This window comes from Paramisgurnus dabryanus, chromosome 20 (assembly GCF_030506205.2).
Source record: "Paramisgurnus dabryanus chromosome 20, PD_genome_1.1, whole genome shotgun sequence".
Classification (NCBI taxonomy): domain Eukaryota; kingdom Metazoa; phylum Chordata; class Actinopteri; order Cypriniformes; family Cobitidae; genus Paramisgurnus; species Paramisgurnus dabryanus.
In genome coordinates this window covers 24,320,249-24,336,824 of record NC_133356.1, presented here as the reverse complement: position 1 = coordinate 24,336,824, position 16,576 = coordinate 24,320,249, and the positions used below count along the sequence as shown (strand labels likewise).

The window sequence follows — 16,576 nt, the reverse complement described above, 5'->3', positions numbered from 1 at the left end:
TGTTGCATAAAAGATAATTCGTGGCCATGATTTTGTCCGCATGTCATCATGATTGGATTTATGGCTCCATTCAACACAAGCATTTTACCTTACCTATTCATGTGTAGCTATTTATTTAGCATCGAATAGTATGTAACTAGCTTACCTTTTGATGCATTATTACCATGTTTTCGTAGCACATCCTTGTGCTTTCTTGCAATGTGCCGCTTCAGATTCCAGGATGAATATTTGCTGACTTTTACAGTCTCTCCGCACTTCCTTTTAATGTTTTCTTCTTGTCCAATCTTAACTTTGATTTTTACTTTACATTTATGTATAAGGCTTGAATTCCATAACTTATTGCTAGACGTTTTTACAGATTCTCGAACTAGCAAATTATTAAAGGGCGTTCTGGGTTCAACGAGCGGTGCTGAGCGAACGGATCTTTAGAGAGGCGCTTTGATGGTAATATTACCGCACCGCTCAAGGCTCCACTCCGCTCCGCTCACATGCTTTGCCCTGAAACGTCAGGTAAAGCGCCCAGGCTCTCAACTGAAGGAATACATATGCCTACAAATCAAATGATTTGGTAAAGTCTCACAAATTAAACATTGAAGTACATGTTGCATAATATAATTACTATGTTTTAGTTTTTTACAGTGGGTCATAATATATCATATATTTTAGTTTGTCAGTGCGTTTTGTGGTGTTAGGAATTGTTTGCGCATTTCTGCATTAACTCAAAATGTGCGTACACCACCTCCTGAGCTGGCGTAGGATTTGAGCGTGCCGTACGCCAACGTCCATATTGATAAATCTCAAAGTCACCGTGGTTTTGGGTGTACGCAAGGTGTACGCTGGAAATTTGGTGTACGCACTTTTGATAAATGAGGGCCAATGTGTAAAAAATTAACACATCATTTTTTGCAGTGTAGGGTCGAAAACATAAACTTAGCAAAAGTAATGTGTTTTAAAAGATAAACGCATTAATGTAAACATAGCCTAAATGATGATGAAAGTCCCACCTTCCAGTCAACAGAACCAATCATAAATCGATAAAGACTGCAATTCTCTTGGGAAGGGGCTCTGTACAGAGTGGCGTGACTTCCGTAAAGGGATTTTGGTATCACATGGATCCATAGCATAAACAACATGGAATGTGATAAATGCCAAATTTTATTATTTAGGGATTTTTTTATATGAGCCGAATAAATCCTATGGAAGGTTCCACACTAGCAGCTCAGATACGTTTATGTTGTTTATATGTCGACTAACTGCTCTAAAGCACAGCATCTTCACAGATCAATGCTGTGATTCCTACTGAGAGGGTAATTGGAAAACAGTGTCCAGTAGGTGCCATTTCCCATGGAGTCAGGTGGTGAATTATTTACCAGTTCACACAGTAAACACAGCTTTCACTCAAGGTATTGCCTGTGGATGCATAGTTGTGTGTCTGTGCATTCCAATGAGTGATGGGTCACAACAAAGACAATTTTATCCCTTGAGCCACACAGTACCTTAGCTCTGAATGATTTTCAGTGTAATGAAAGCATTGGCATTGACAGGGATGCCTTTTTTTAATTAGCTACCTTGTTGAATGCTAATGTTTGTGTTGGGATTCTTGCCGCGTGCTTATGAATATTCAAACATGTCAGGTATGCAGAACTACCTTTTGTTTTGTTCTTGTGGTTCCTGTTTTTTGTATATTTGTGAAAGCTGTTTGTTTGGAATTTATAGCCATCTCATAGATTGCTTATATGTGCACTGATATTGTTTTAAGCTGTGATTGGTTGCAGATAAACACCAGTATGGTAAATCTCATGGTATATGATATAAGTTTGTGTTGTCTAGCTCCTTCTCTGTTGTACTGATTGACGTCAATAGGCCTCAGCAGGTTCCTGCAGGGTTCCTCCCATGTTGTTCAGGGGATGTGAGCTGTGTTCAGTTTGTGTCCTATGGGAACTTGCAGTTAAACACAGTCATATTGTTGCGTTAGCACTTTTCTGAACGCACTGAACTGAACAAATGTTTTGGATCATTACATTTTAGATCTTTGTTTGTTTAGTGGATAATGTTATTTCCATGATTATGAAATATTTACAAATTCACTGTCTTTGTAAAAGTGAGCTTAAAGGTGCTGTGTGTAGATTTAAGCAGCACCTAGTGGTGAGATTTTTTATTGCAACCAACAGTCCAACGCTCACCTCTCTCTTTTGAAATGCATAAAGAAGCTACGGTAGCCGCCACAGGACAAACATGTGTTGTCTGAGACAACATAGTTACGAAACGTGCTCTTTAGAGCAGGTTGTGCATTTAGGGCTACTGTAGAAACATGACGGCGCAAAATGGCCACTTCCATGTAAGGGGACCAGTGGTGTATCTAGGTCGAAATGACTCGGTCTAAGGTAATAAAAACAATACAGTTCATTATATGAGGTCTTTATTTATACAAAACATAGTTATGTATATTAAATTGCATTTCTGTCAATATTTACACACTGCATTTTAATGCATTAACTTAGATTTTCTAGGTATAATTCGCATATAATTCTAATATAGTGCACATTATATTAACTTCAGCCTACTGTACATAGTTCTTCACTTTTTTTAAAGAGCACCTATTTCATTGCTAAAAACTAGGTTATTTTGTGTATTTGGTAAAATACAATGGGTTCTCGTGGTTTATGGTTAAAAAACATTATTTTCCACATCCCTTACATTTTTGTAGCTTAAACTTTCACTCTCTTCCTGAAACGCACGGATTTGAAAAGCTCTATGTCCCTGATTGGCCAGCTAATTTCTATGTTGTGATTGGCCTGAATACCTCGGAAATGTGACACTCCTTACCATATTTGAAAGATTCGGTCACAATGCAATGCTAACAGGAGTTAACTTACAGGCTATGAGTCTGAAGCGGGAGGAATTAATATGATGTCGGTCTTGTCTACATCACCAATCCCAGGAAGTAAACTGTTGCCTACAATCCGAGTGTTTGTTATAGTCCACAAAAAAAGAGATTTATGTTGGAGACGATAACTCATGTCATCGTTTACTTTGGGCTTTGTACCGTTTGTATATCGTTAAAATGTACTAATACACACTTACACACCAAATAAAATGTAAAAACGTGAATCGGACAATAGGTGCTCTTTAAAGAAAATTTGGGCAGTATTAAATCCTATGCTCTGATGCTAGGTTGTTCTTAGTGGTTGTCAAGGCATTGCTATTTGGTTGGTTATGATCTGTAGTCCTTTGTCTCTATCCAACCCAGTCTCACCCCATTTCGTCAATATTTGACGACACTTGACCATTCGTCATATGTTGACGTGAAGGGTATACCTTTCGCGTCATTTTTTGACGAACTGGGGACTTCAATACTATTACGTCCGTTGCATTCTCTTTCCTATTTTATTACCATTTGCGCGTCGGTTTAGGGTTAGATTTACATAATGACATCCCTACCCAAACCTAACTCTAACCCCAACGCCAGGTGACAACTGTTTCTAACCCCAACGCCAGGTGACAACTGTTTAATTTCGCGTACACTGTTTAATTTCGCGTACACTGTTTAATTTTGCGTAATCTAACCCTAAACCGACGCGCAAATGGTAATAAAATAGGAAAGAGAATGCAACGGATGTAATAGTATTGAAGTCCCCAGTTCGTCAAAAAATGACGCGAAAGGTATACCCTTCACGTCAACATATGACGAATGGTCAAGTGTCGTCAAATATTGACGAAATGGGGTGAGACTGTGTTACTCTATCCTGTCCAGATTCCTTGTTTAATGCTCACCAATAGTATATAACTGTTTCATCGTTTTATAAAATGTCTGATTTGAGGTATCACAGGATAGAAATTCTTTTCATGTTGCATATTTTGTCAAAACACAATACAAGCTCTTACATATGCAGCACTGTATCACTGTTACATAATACCTACATTATATCACTTTCCTCAGGGGGATGTCCATTTTACTTTATGGAGTCCCGCATCTCATATAACTTTGTATCATTGCTTTAAACTGGCTTTACTGTCTCTTACAAGACCATGTTGTTATCACACACTCTCAGAAAAGAAAGTACATAATTGTACCTTTAGGGGTACAATGGCTTGTCACTGGGGCTGTACCCTCAAGGGTACAGTTTTTGTACCCTTGGCAGAGGGTACAAAATTGTACCCTTGTGATTTGTACCTTAAGGGACCAGTTTTGTACCTCTAGTGACAATTTTGTACCTTTATTTAACAGTACAAATATGGACCATGGTTTTAAAACTTATACATATATCTCAATCTAAATATTGTAAACTTTAAATTATAAGTGCATATGACTCAGTGTATTTGTGTTGGTTTAGCCAATTGTTTAGAGTAAAGGTAAATTTTAAACATTAGTATAAAAAAATGATAACAGAAAAGATAAAATACACAGTGAGTTTAATGAACAATCATTTATTTTACAAAAGGTTCAGATATAAAACAGAAGTGTGCTGTTCAGTCCAAATCATTCACAACATTGTGTTCAGTCACAACATTAAAAACTAATTTTTTCATTTACACTTTACTTAGAAATATATCAAGTATTCCTTTGACTTTAACAGACTGTCCAAACAGGAATATTTTAAAACAAAATCAGTGTGCTGTTCCTTAACCAAACAACATTTAAACATTTTTAACAGGGCCACATCTGTCCTTGCCAAGCAGTGAGAAAACACACAAATATAAATTTTTTCACTGATAAAACTGTGGTGTACTCACAGCATAATGAGTAAATGAATAGGTCCATATGGAGTAACATTTCTTTAGTTTTTGTTGTGTTAATGACGGGTGGTAGAGGATAGTCAGTCAGCCTCCTTAATGGTAAAGATCGAAAACTGCTCTGGGCACGTTCATACTTATCTGTGAGAAAACACAAAAATATGAATAAATTTTCCAATGACAGAACTATGGTATACTCACAACATAAATAAATGTGGTACCTTTAAAGTTTTTGCGTGTGAATGATGGTTGGTCGAGAACAGTCAGCCACCCTCAATGGTAAAGATCCAAACTTGTGCTGGAAACTTTTGTGCTAAACTGAGAAAAAACACACAAATATAAATTTATTTTCCACTTACAGAACTGTGGTGTACTCACACAACATAATAAATTAATAAATGTGGTAACGTTACCTTTGAAAGGTCTTGAATGACTGTTTGGTTGAGAGCAGACAGACAGACAGTCAGTTAACGTTAGTCCTTACTGAGAGAGAAACACACAAATATGAATTATTTCTCCACTTACAGAACTGTGGTGTACTTAATGAACATTAACCAGCTCATTAAAATGAGTCTATTAAAATGAGGCAATAGTGCTGTGTCAATGTCGCGTTGTCACGTCGTATACAACTTTACACAAATTACCGTAACCGAATCAGTATTAAAATGAAGAGTCACGACAAACAACACATTTTTAAAGTTTAAAAATGCTTTAAAGGTGATGAAGGAAGGATTTTCCAGTGTTTACCTGTTAATGCTCTTATAACTGTTGTGTCATCCTCCTGTTGCGTTGCTCTGTGAAACTCGACTCCAGTCAGACCGTGAGATGTGGGGGGATGGGCGCGTGTCAAAATAAAAGCGCGTTTTTTTTTTTTTCATTGTGTGTGAGGGATTTAGTTATTCAGTATTTATTTAGTTTGTAAGTAATGGTTAATCAATTGCAGTTTTTGAGTTCACAGCACAGTTTTTATGAATTGAAATTAACTTTTTTTCATTAAAATTTCAAATAAAATTTTAAATTAAACACATTGTCAATGAACAGAAGAAAACTAACACTACTTCAAGACCCATGTGCCCAACTGAAGGAAACAAAATTGACACAATGGTTACTTACTTTATTGACCAGATTTACAGCAGTTGTCTAGAACAACAAATAAAAAAATGGCAAGAGGCTGTATCTTTTAGCATTGTACCTTATCCTTTAAAAGAAATGGTACAAAAATGTACCTTTTAATGCTTGGGAACAAATATGTACCTTTTTGACCCTCAAAAAGGTACATACATGTACTTTGAGGTCCAATAATGGGCCCTTTGGGGTACTTTTATGTAGATTGTACCTTGGGGGACAGAAATGGACCCCTACTGTACCCCTATTTCTGACAGTGCATATTCACGATGAGATACAGTAATGAGGAAAGCTAATGCACAGATTTGGTGGCAGTTAAGAGATCTGCGCTTTAATGCTCTCAAAGTGGGAAAGGCATACATATGTCCTTAGGTCACCACAGTGTCGAGGGAACAGAGCTTTCCTTTCCCTCATTTGCATGCCATTTAATCTGAACTACACAATTTGCTCTTTGGGTTTTTTCGCTCTCAATATCTGCCACTAATTTGAAAAATCTAATTTGTAAGCCAGCTACATCACCTGTCAGTTCAATTATTCATGGGATCTATTAAAGTACATTTTTTAAGGGGCTCGTCGAGAGGCAGAGAGAAGTTAAAACGAGCTCATTAGAATTCAGTTGTGCTAACACAGAGAACTGAACAATGTTCAAAAGAAAATGTACAGAAAGTTTTACTTTTTGCTTTTATCCATTTGGAGCACTTTTATCCAAAGTGACTTGCTAAAGATTTTTATCAATATGTGCATGCACTTGGGGTCTAACCCTTGACCATATGTGTTGATTGTGCCATGCTCTACCAACTGAGATTAAGGAAAGCTGTAGTTGTCAAATGTATTACATCACAGTGAGAATAAAGAAGAATTGTCAGGAAGTTTTATGATATAAAAGTGTATCAGCTTATATTGACTGAAAAACTCTTAGAGATGGCAATGGCGATAAATGAACTGCATTTATATAGCACTTTTACAGACCAATGGCCATCCAATGGGCTTTACAAGTTGCATCACATTCACCCATTCACTCACTCATTCATACAACGATGACTGCTGGGATTAGGTGTCTTGCTCAAGGACACCTCGACACTTTGTCAGGTGGAGCCGGGGATTGAACCTTCCGATCTGTAGACAACCTACATGAACCACTGAGCCGCTGCCGCCCCAATGTCATCCAAAGGGTGTGATTGACAACTACTTCACCCAATCAAAAACATTAAATTAATGCAGTTTGTGATATTCATGATTATGATTGGTGGATGAATCTGGGTCCACACAATTTTTATTAAGGTTGAACGCTAAAAAACATGACATACCTGTACAGCATTTTTTATTTAAACACCACACTTGTTTCCTCTTGTAATGTGTTAAATGAGGCACAGTATGCACACCTCTATGCTTAGCAGTTAAAGGGACACTCCACTTTTTTTGAAAATATGCTAATTTTCCAGCTCCCCTAGAGTTAAACATTTGATTTTTACCGTTTCGAAATCCATTCAGCCGAAAATAGTACCCTTGGTAACTTTCAATTGCAGGGAACTATTTTCAGCAACTGCGTAATATCATTGCGCCTCCTGCAGCCATGTTACGGCAGCAAAGTCGTTGATTATTACGCCAGATAGTTTCTAGCCACATCGGCCTAAAAAAACACAACTTTTAATTTTCCGTCGGTCTTACACGATGTAACTACAGAAGAGTCGAGTTTTAAATGGGAAAAATAACAAAACTCTTTGGTTATGTTTGAGCGCAATGCTAATGGTCTAATCAGATTCAATGGATTATGCTAAGCTATGCTAAAAATGGTAGCGTCAGACCCGAAGATCAGCTGAATGGATTCAAAAACTATAAAAATCAAATGCTTATCTCTAGGGGAGCTGGAAAAAGAGCATATTTTCAAAAAAGTGGAGTCTCTCTTTAAGGTCATAATCTGTAAATTCACATTTGCTACGGTATGCTAAACATGTGAATGGCGCACAGTTTTTTACTTTGTGTATCAAATTCTCCATATTTCAGAATCTGTCTCTGTTGTGTCTTTTGTATGTGTGATTTCTTTACCTCTCTAGTATTGTAATTGCAGTAATGGGTTTACAAGCGAGCTTGTGGGAGTGACGGCGATGCTTTGCGAGGGCAGTACTGGCACCGATGTTTCCAGATGAATAACTGGGTCAGTTTGAAGACGATGCCTCTTATCGTCTCAGTTTATCAGGAGTGCTCGGCTTTTCAGCAACCAGTCATGGAGAAAACTCCAACAATTCAGCTGCAAAGAAATATTGCTGTGATATAATGGGTCACACATGTTATAATCAGATTCATTTAGCTTTGAAATCAAGGTTATCAATGCATCAATACAGCTTTTATATCCATACAGCCTCTTTATAGCACTCGAAAACAAGTCATTCAGGTGCCTATTGCTGGGTCAAAATGTTTTTTAGTGTCTTCATTTAACCAGCTTGCTGTTGGAAATCAACACAACACGTGAGGCTCATGTTTTGGCCGTCCTAACACACACACAAACCAAATCACAGGGCTAACTATGCCCTCTTGTGGACCAAGACACATATAAAGTCAAATGAAAGACAATAAACACAGCGGCAATGTGCTTCACCAGCATCTTTGCTCAAAAATAGCTCTTCTGAATGATGGTATGGCTTTACAGTTAAGCATCTCCTCCAGTGGAGGAAGAGTAAGCGTCTGCTTCCTCTGTCTCCTCTTATCTTGAGCCTACAGCTCCTTTTCCTCTAGCTGCTACTCGCTGGAACTAACCATCAGCCAGACAAAGAGACCCAATTAAAAATTCATCAAGGTGTTTTCTCAGTAGACAATGTGGGATATCAATCCAAATACAGGCCCCATGAAAATAATCAGCCTCTGGTTATCAATAATAGATGCTGTGATCGGGCTTCTTTGAGAGGCATTGTGTAATGCAAAGTTAAGCCAACTGCATGATCTTGCATGATCTTGTCCTAAGTAATACGAATATTGTTGTGGATTGTAAAGAGGAACTGGTTCACTAGTTTTGTTGTTTCGTAGTGTAAAATAGATAAGGGCTACATGCTGATGCTGATTGATCAGTGTAGTAAGCTTAAATTCATAATACCCTCAAAATAAAATCCTTGGTTGTTTCATCCCATAGTTGGATCAAATATGGACATACCCAACTGTTGGGTTATAAATAACTCTATGCTGAAATTAACCAAATTGTTGGGTTTGTCCATATTTGACCCAACTATGAGTTAAAACAACCCAACATTTTTTTTAAAGCAAGCATCTATACTGTAGAAGCTATAGCAGAGGATGGCACTGCCAGCTGGCACAATATTACGTGAAGTTGCTTTTTTGTTTAGTTTTTTCATCAAAATTGGTCTAAATATGTGGGGTGCTTATAGTTTCTTACTGACACTCTTGGGTGCTTTATTAAACATTAAAATAAAGTGTCATGCCATTATATTAAATCCACCTAAACAAATAAAAAATCATACACTTAAAGGAATAGTCTACCCTTTTGCCATATTAAACTATGTTATTACCTCAACTTAGACGAATTAATACATATCTATCTTTTTTCAGTGCGTGCACTGTACAGCGTGTTGTGAATGTGTTAGCATTTAGCCTAGCCCCATTCATTCCTATGGTACCAAACAGGGAAGCCACCAAACACTTTCATGTTTTCCCTATTTAAAGACTGTTACATGAGGAGTTATACCAGTAAGTATGGTGCCACAAAATAAAACTTTTTTTTTGTACCATAGGAATTTAAGGGTGGCTAGGCTAAATGCTAACACATTCACAACGCGCTGTACAGTGCACACATTGATAAAAGATAGTTATGTATTAATTCGTCTAGGTTGAGGTAATAACATAGTTTAATATGGCAAATGGGTAGACTATTCCTTTAAAAGTAAACCCATGATTGGTTCAAATATGGACATACCCAACTGTTGGGTTATAAATAACTCTATGCTGAAATTAACCAAATTGTTGGGTTAGTCCATATTTGACCCAACTATGAGTTAAAACAACCCAACACTTTTTAAAGTGAGCATCTATACTGTAGAAGCTATAGCAGAGGATGGCACTGCCAGCTGGCACAATATTACGTGAAGTTGCTTATTTGTTTTCTTTTTTCATCAAAATTGGTCTAAGTATGTGGGGTGCTTATAGTATCTTACTGACACTCTTGGGTGCTTTATTAAACATTAAAATAAAGTGTCATGCCATTATATTAAATCCACCAAAACAAATAAAAAAGTCATACACTTAAAAGTAAACCCATGATTGGTTCAAATATGGACATATCCAACTGTTGGGTTATAAATAACTCTATGCTGAAATTTACCTAATTGTTGGGTTTGTCCATATTTGACCCAACTATGAGTTAAAACAACCCAACATTTTTTAAAGCAAGCATCTATACTGTAAAAGCTATAGCATAGGATGGCACTGCCAGCTGACACAATATTACGTGCTTTATTGAACATTAAAGTAAAGTGTCCTGACATTATATTAAATCCATCAAAACAAATAGTCATTATCTCCTTTTGTGTTGTGAAGAAATATAAAAGTCATTCACTTAAAAGTAAAAAAAATGGTTGGTTCAAATATGGACAAACCCAACAGTTGGGTTATAAATAACTCTATGCCGGATGGTTGTTACCCAATCATGGGTTAAAACAACCCGTTATTTAGGTAAAACTGTTGGGTTTGTCCACATTTGACTAAACAATGGCTTAAAGCAATCCAACATTTTGGGTTTATGGATGGATTTGAACTGGATGGATTTAGAAAGATAAAGGAGATTTTTTGTTTTGTTTTTTGGTAAACAAATCCTTTTAATGTTTTAATGAAAACTTGTATTTGATGTACAACCCCAAATCAGAAAAAGTTGGGACACTGTAGAAATTGCGAGTAAAAAAGGAATGGAATAATTTACAAATCTCATAAACTTATATTTTATTCACAATAGAATATAGATAACATATCAAATGTAGAAAGTGAGACATTTTGAAATGTCATGGCAAATATTGGCTCATTTTGGATTTCATGAGAGCTACACATATCAAAAAAAAGTTGGGACAGGTAGGAATAAGAGGCCGGAAAAGTTAAATGTACATATAAGGAACAGCCGGAGGAGGACCAATGTTTAGGAATAGGAATGTTGTCCCATTCTTGTCTAAAACAGGCTTCTAGTTGCTCAACTGTCTAAGGTCTTCTTTGTCGCATCTTCCTCTTTATGACGCGCCGAATGTTTCCTGTGGGGGACAGATCTGGACTGCAGGCTGGCCATTTCAGTACTCAGATCCTTCTTCTACGCAGTCTTGACGTCTGAATGGGAGCATACATTGCTCTAAAACTTGGATAAACCTTTCAGCATTAGGAAAGGGCATCAAGTATGGTTTTACAGCCTTGATCCTTACGCACAGAGATTGTTCCAGATTCTCTGAATCTTTGGATGATTTTATGCACTGTGGATGATGATAACTTCTAACTCTTTGCAATTTTTCTCAGAGAAACTCAGAAAATTTTTCGCCCCAGCATTGGGGGAATTGGTGATTCTCTGCCCATCTTGACTTCTAACAGACACTGTCACTCTGACAGGCTTTTTTATACCCAATCATGTTGCCAATTGACCTAATAATTAGCAAATTAGTCTTTAAGCTGTTCCTTATATGTACATTAAAATTTTCTGGCCTCTTATTGCTACCTGTCCCAACTTTTTTTGGAATGTGTAGCTCTCATAAAAATCCAAAATGAGCCAATATTTGGCATGACATTTCCAAATGTCTCACTTTCAACATTTGATATGTTATTTATGTTCTATTGTAAATAAAATGTAAGTTTATGAGATTAGTAAATTATTCCATTCCTTTTTTACTCTCAATTTCTACAGTTTCCCAACTTTTTCTGATTTGGGGTTGTATTTGTTGCATAGTATTTAAGTAAAATGTAAGCTATATTGAGAATACAGTCATGCCTGATGTATTTGCAGGATGTAACAATGGCCTTTAGTCATGACAAAGTTTTAACGGTAAATTTTTTTTGATGTGGATTAAACGATAATTAATTAATTTAGTAATGTGAACCTGATCCATCTTCAGTCTGTTTAGTTCAAGCACGCATGCAATGGTACATTGTGCTAATACGAATAAAAAAGAGCTAATCATATGTAGTGAACAATGACCGTGTGTAGAGTTACATCTTAAATAGACCCGTGCCTTTGACCTAATGCAGTGAGCCAGTACAGTTCTCCACTGTTGGATACACAAACACAGTGGCTGGCAGGAGCAGTTTCCAGTCTTGAATGTTTGAGATGTCCACTCACCGGCCAAGCGCCCTTTTGAGCTTAAGGGTCAAGAAGGGCCATTCAGCTTACACCACACTGAAACCGACTTTTCCATTCCCTGGAAACTTAACCTAGGCCAGTTACAGAACGTCCCATTTCCAGTTTTAGATGAGACTAGTTATGGTAATTCCCTCTAGATTCTTCAGTGGGATGCTTTTCAGGACAAAGCGTTTCGAGATGCTTCTTGATCATCTATGTTGTAATGCTATTTATCCTATGTAAATATTATTAATACAATTACAGATATAAGCCATTGTTAGCATGGTATTGAGCAGTGGCGGCTCATGACGGCTCATCCGAGGGGCGCTTATTCAAAATAAGTGTTTGGAATGTCATGTGTGTTGCTTGCGTTTTCAAATTATGTGTTTGCTGCGTCATGTGAACCATGTGCATGACGTGTTTTGTCAAAATAAGTGCCTGCTGCACACGCGTCAAAACCGTTTATTATAAAAAGCGTCTCTTTTATTATAAACCCTTTAGACGCGTCTGCAGCAGGCACTTATTTTGACAAGACATGTGATGGACACAGGATCTCTTGACGCACAGAACACATATTTTGAAAAAGTTACCACACACATGACGGGCCACATACATGTTGTGACGAACTTCGCATCGAGCGCTCTCGAAAAAAGAAGTCACTGCCCGCCACTGGTATTGAGAGTCCTATTGTACCATGTGATTACTGTACAATGTGAGAAAAAATTGGTCATTATTTCTCTTTAGTGTTTTGGAATGCTGATCGCTTTGGAAAGTACATAATGCAAGTTGATTATTTCCCAACATGTTTCATGTATAATATTAGTAGTATAGATCTACTGTGTCTTTAAACTGAAGAATCTGTCTTGAAGAGACAGTTTAAGCTAGCAGGAAGTTACTATATGTGTGTATGGATGTTTATTGCTCTGCAACGCACCATTACAAAAAGCCATTTGAAAGCAGCTGTCTCAGTTTCACCTGATATGGAGATTGTGTGTACCTCACATGTAGCAGACCCAAGAAAGATCAAATGATTTGACCTCTGAAGCCCCTCTCTCGTGATCTGTGTACATGATATGTGTGTAGTGTGTGTGTGCAAGCTTGCATAAATGTGTTGTGTGTGGTCATGCAAAAGGTTTTCTGACAGGGATATGGGTTGTCCTTAGTAATTACAATTAGCTGTATATAAAAACAAAGAAGTTTATTGTATGACATGAATGAAAGTATTCACTATATATTGTATGCAGTCTGTAGTGTGAAAATTGCCAAACTGTGATTCAGGAGTTTATTAGAAAAAGTGTTCGAGGGCAATAATGAACAGCACTGGTAATCATTTATTCAACATGTCTTCCAACAGTGCTCTGATCTTTTCTCTCAACAGCTTTTACACTAGCTGAATATCAATGATTTATTCAATCTTTTAAAAAATGTCTCTTTTTTTACTTGATTAAACAGTCCTTTTATCAGACTTTATTTTTAATTGCAATTGGGTAGACATGAAGTGCAGGCTTAGAAGCTTGTGAACTTTCTACATAGACTGCAATTTTAGACATTTTAGACAAGTTTAAATGCCTATGAGACTCTGAAATGATGTTTAGATTAGTCAGTGCACTTGGCTTTGATACACAGCCTAATTTGGTGAGATCACTTACAGTTTTCTGAAATGTCCTTTGCTATCGGCGTAAATGAGTTGTGCTGATTGTTAAAGAGCTCCAGGATTAAATTGTTCTCTATAAGTGGTAGTTTTCCCAGTGGACCATCACTAATGATTTCTTTTCCTTTTCTCTCTCTTTTTCTTGTATCTTCCTCCAGGTGGTATTAGTCTTTGCACTGAGCATCGGCGCTCTGGGAATATACTTCATAGACTCGTCAGAGTGAGTAGTAGTCTGATTATTTTTAATATGAACTCTTGCCTGAGTGATTTGTGTTAACATGAGCCAAATGTATTAGAAGGCACCTGGTGTAATTTTCAGTTTTTGCTTTTTATATTTTTAAGTGTTGTCTAATTTCAATAATTTAACTTCAAATAAACATAAAATGTAATTGTAAATAAAGTGTATTAACAATAGTAATGGTTGCAGGTTTTGTTTAATGTAATACTGGTGTTAATTTACGCACCAATGATGTATGTAGAACAACAGTAAAGAGGATTTTTAGAGTAAAAAATAGATACAGGCAGCAAAAAATAAATCCCTGCTGGTCCAGACAATATACTGAGGTGTTATTAAACAAAAAGATCGATCTGTCCAAGAAACTGAAGATTTACAACATTATTACCAGTAATCCATAGCATCACACAAACATCCTTAGTGTGTCTGAAACTTTGGGCAAACTCCAATTGCATTTCTACCCTGTATGTCCTACATCCTTCAAAGTGCAGAGCCCCTGAAGTGGGAACTCAATAAAAAACAACAACAATACAAACCATAAAAACGTTGGGTGCATCCCAATTTTGGATCCTTTTAAAGCCGCAGACTTTGAAGGCAAGGCTCGATATATGAAGGTGGCAGCCTCTAAAGGCCACGAAGCAAACTTAAATGAGACGGTCTAGCGTACGGTTGGAGTTGCATCACTTGCTGTTCCCGCCCACTATGCTTGTCAGCGGGACACAACAGCTGAGACCTATCAGACTTTTAAAAATAAATATTTAGGCAGATTTTTTATTTTATTTTAGAAAATATAACACATTGATGCAGATTAAACTATCCAACAGTATGTAAAATTCGCCAACCTTAGAATATACAAAAGCAAAACAAAACACAATAATATTAATTCACATCACTAAAACATCATTTATATTAATAAAACGGTCACAAGGACCATTAATATGCAAAATATACACTTTTATTTGACTACAGTTTTGAATGTTTATTTAAAATACCCAGACGTCACGGACGCGCATTGAATCTTGGGATAGCCAAGGCTGTGAAGGATACATCTATGGTTCCTTGGTTTCAGGGGAAAAAGGGCCACATTTGGAGGCTTTTATGTGAAGAAGCCTTTGAATTGGGACAGCCTTGTCACCACCCAGAGACGTAATTTGCCTTCAAATACGGCCTTGGAAGGGCCGCAGCCCCTGAATTCATGTCAGGAGTTCATGACAATGTATCGTTGTATCAATATTTTTGAACACAGCATTATTTTGTATGTCCTTCCTGAAAAATCACAGGTTTTAGGTATTTGAATACAGGATTTAATGCAGTCAGTAATATAATTTGTAAAAAAAATCAGACACATCACACTTGGAATTTAGAACTTTTTCCAAAATGAAGAACCCCCTATAGTTTATCATCAGGAGTACAAGGCACAGATGGAAAATAGGCACTATACAATGTAATGGAACTATTTTCCAATATAGATAATAATAGCACGTTAATGAATTGCATTCATTAGTATTGCTTAGGGTACCATTAAATAATTCAGGGGTTTCGTTCTTTAATGTTCGACTTTAAAGTCAGCCTCGGTGTTGAGGGATTATTTTCTCAATGAAAGCAACCAGGTTAGTTTCCATGGTTACAATCGGCAGAGTAGCTCTGCCTCCTATCCCTTTCCCCATCCCTAGAGAAAGGTGTGCTGTTAGCTATCGCTCAGACAACCAGGTGCCATTGTTTGCCTGATAAACTTTGCTCAAGTTATTTCCATAGTACTGACCAACTGGTGCTATTGCACCATTGAGTATATAAAAAGTTACACTAGTTTAATATAAACCCAGTGGTGATTCGAACCAAAAACTACATTGCTGGGTTGGCATAATATTGATCACACAACAAGGCAGAATTCACTTCATGCTAAAAGTCAATGAATGCATTTCCTACAGCAAGGGTTTCCAAACGTTTGTCAGTCGAACCCCTTGGCTTAAATTATTTACTTGAAGTCCCCCTGAGATTTTAAGGATATATTTCAAAGATTTAATAGCATATTTGCATGTTTAAATTAATTACGCATTTACATAAAACTCACGAACCACCTGCGATTCCCGCGGAAACCACCAGGGGTTCGCAAACCCCAGTTTGGGAAATCCTGTCCTACAGCATTAACATGATTCACAGCATGTGTACAGTCTTACACTATGAAGTCATCCATACAGCATGTGTGTGCCTACGCTGACTGTCACATCATGTTAGAGGAAAGCTGGGTGCAAGGGCATGATGGGATTTTTAATCCCCGTAATGCTTGAATCACGATGTAGAAAGAAACAAAGGGAGGGATGGGAAACTGTGCTTTTGAATCATTCAGAAAAAAAAGGCTGCCTGGCTTGTCATGTAAAAAGGTTTTGATTTTAAAGCTTATAGTTAGCAGCTTTCTCTTCTGAGTGCATATGTGAGACAGATTATAAACACAACATGTGAATTCAGTGCAAAGCAATATTAAATAGTATGCAATTCATATTTATATTTTTATGTTATAAAA

The 16,576-nt window shown here is 37.0% G+C and overlaps 1 protein-coding gene and 1 long non-coding RNA gene across 22 annotated transcripts in view; one reads left to right on the top strand and one right to left on the bottom strand.

The window, feature by feature from the left end:
* Nucleotides 1–16,576, top strand: part of kcnma1a (potassium large conductance calcium-activated channel, subfamily M, alpha member 1a) — a 279,908-nt gene that overhangs the window by 126,824 nt on the left and 136,508 nt on the right. For all 21 annotated transcript variants that reach the window (XM_073812910.1, XM_065297219.2, XM_065297218.2 and 18 more), the window contains exon 3: nucleotides 13,979–14,040. In XM_073812910.1, coding sequence (XP_073669011.1) covers nucleotides 13,979–14,040 — 62 coding nt within the window. The remainder of the gene's footprint in view (nucleotides 1–13,978; nucleotides 14,041–16,576) is intronic.
* On the bottom strand, nucleotides 4,316–5,239 carry LOC135787631 (uncharacterized). The gene is made up of 3 exons (XR_010547134.2): nucleotides 5,148–5,239; nucleotides 4,956–5,052; nucleotides 4,316–4,875 (listed from the first exon to the last, which is right to left on the bottom strand). It is a non-coding gene; the product is annotated as an uncharacterized lncRNA (long non-coding RNA).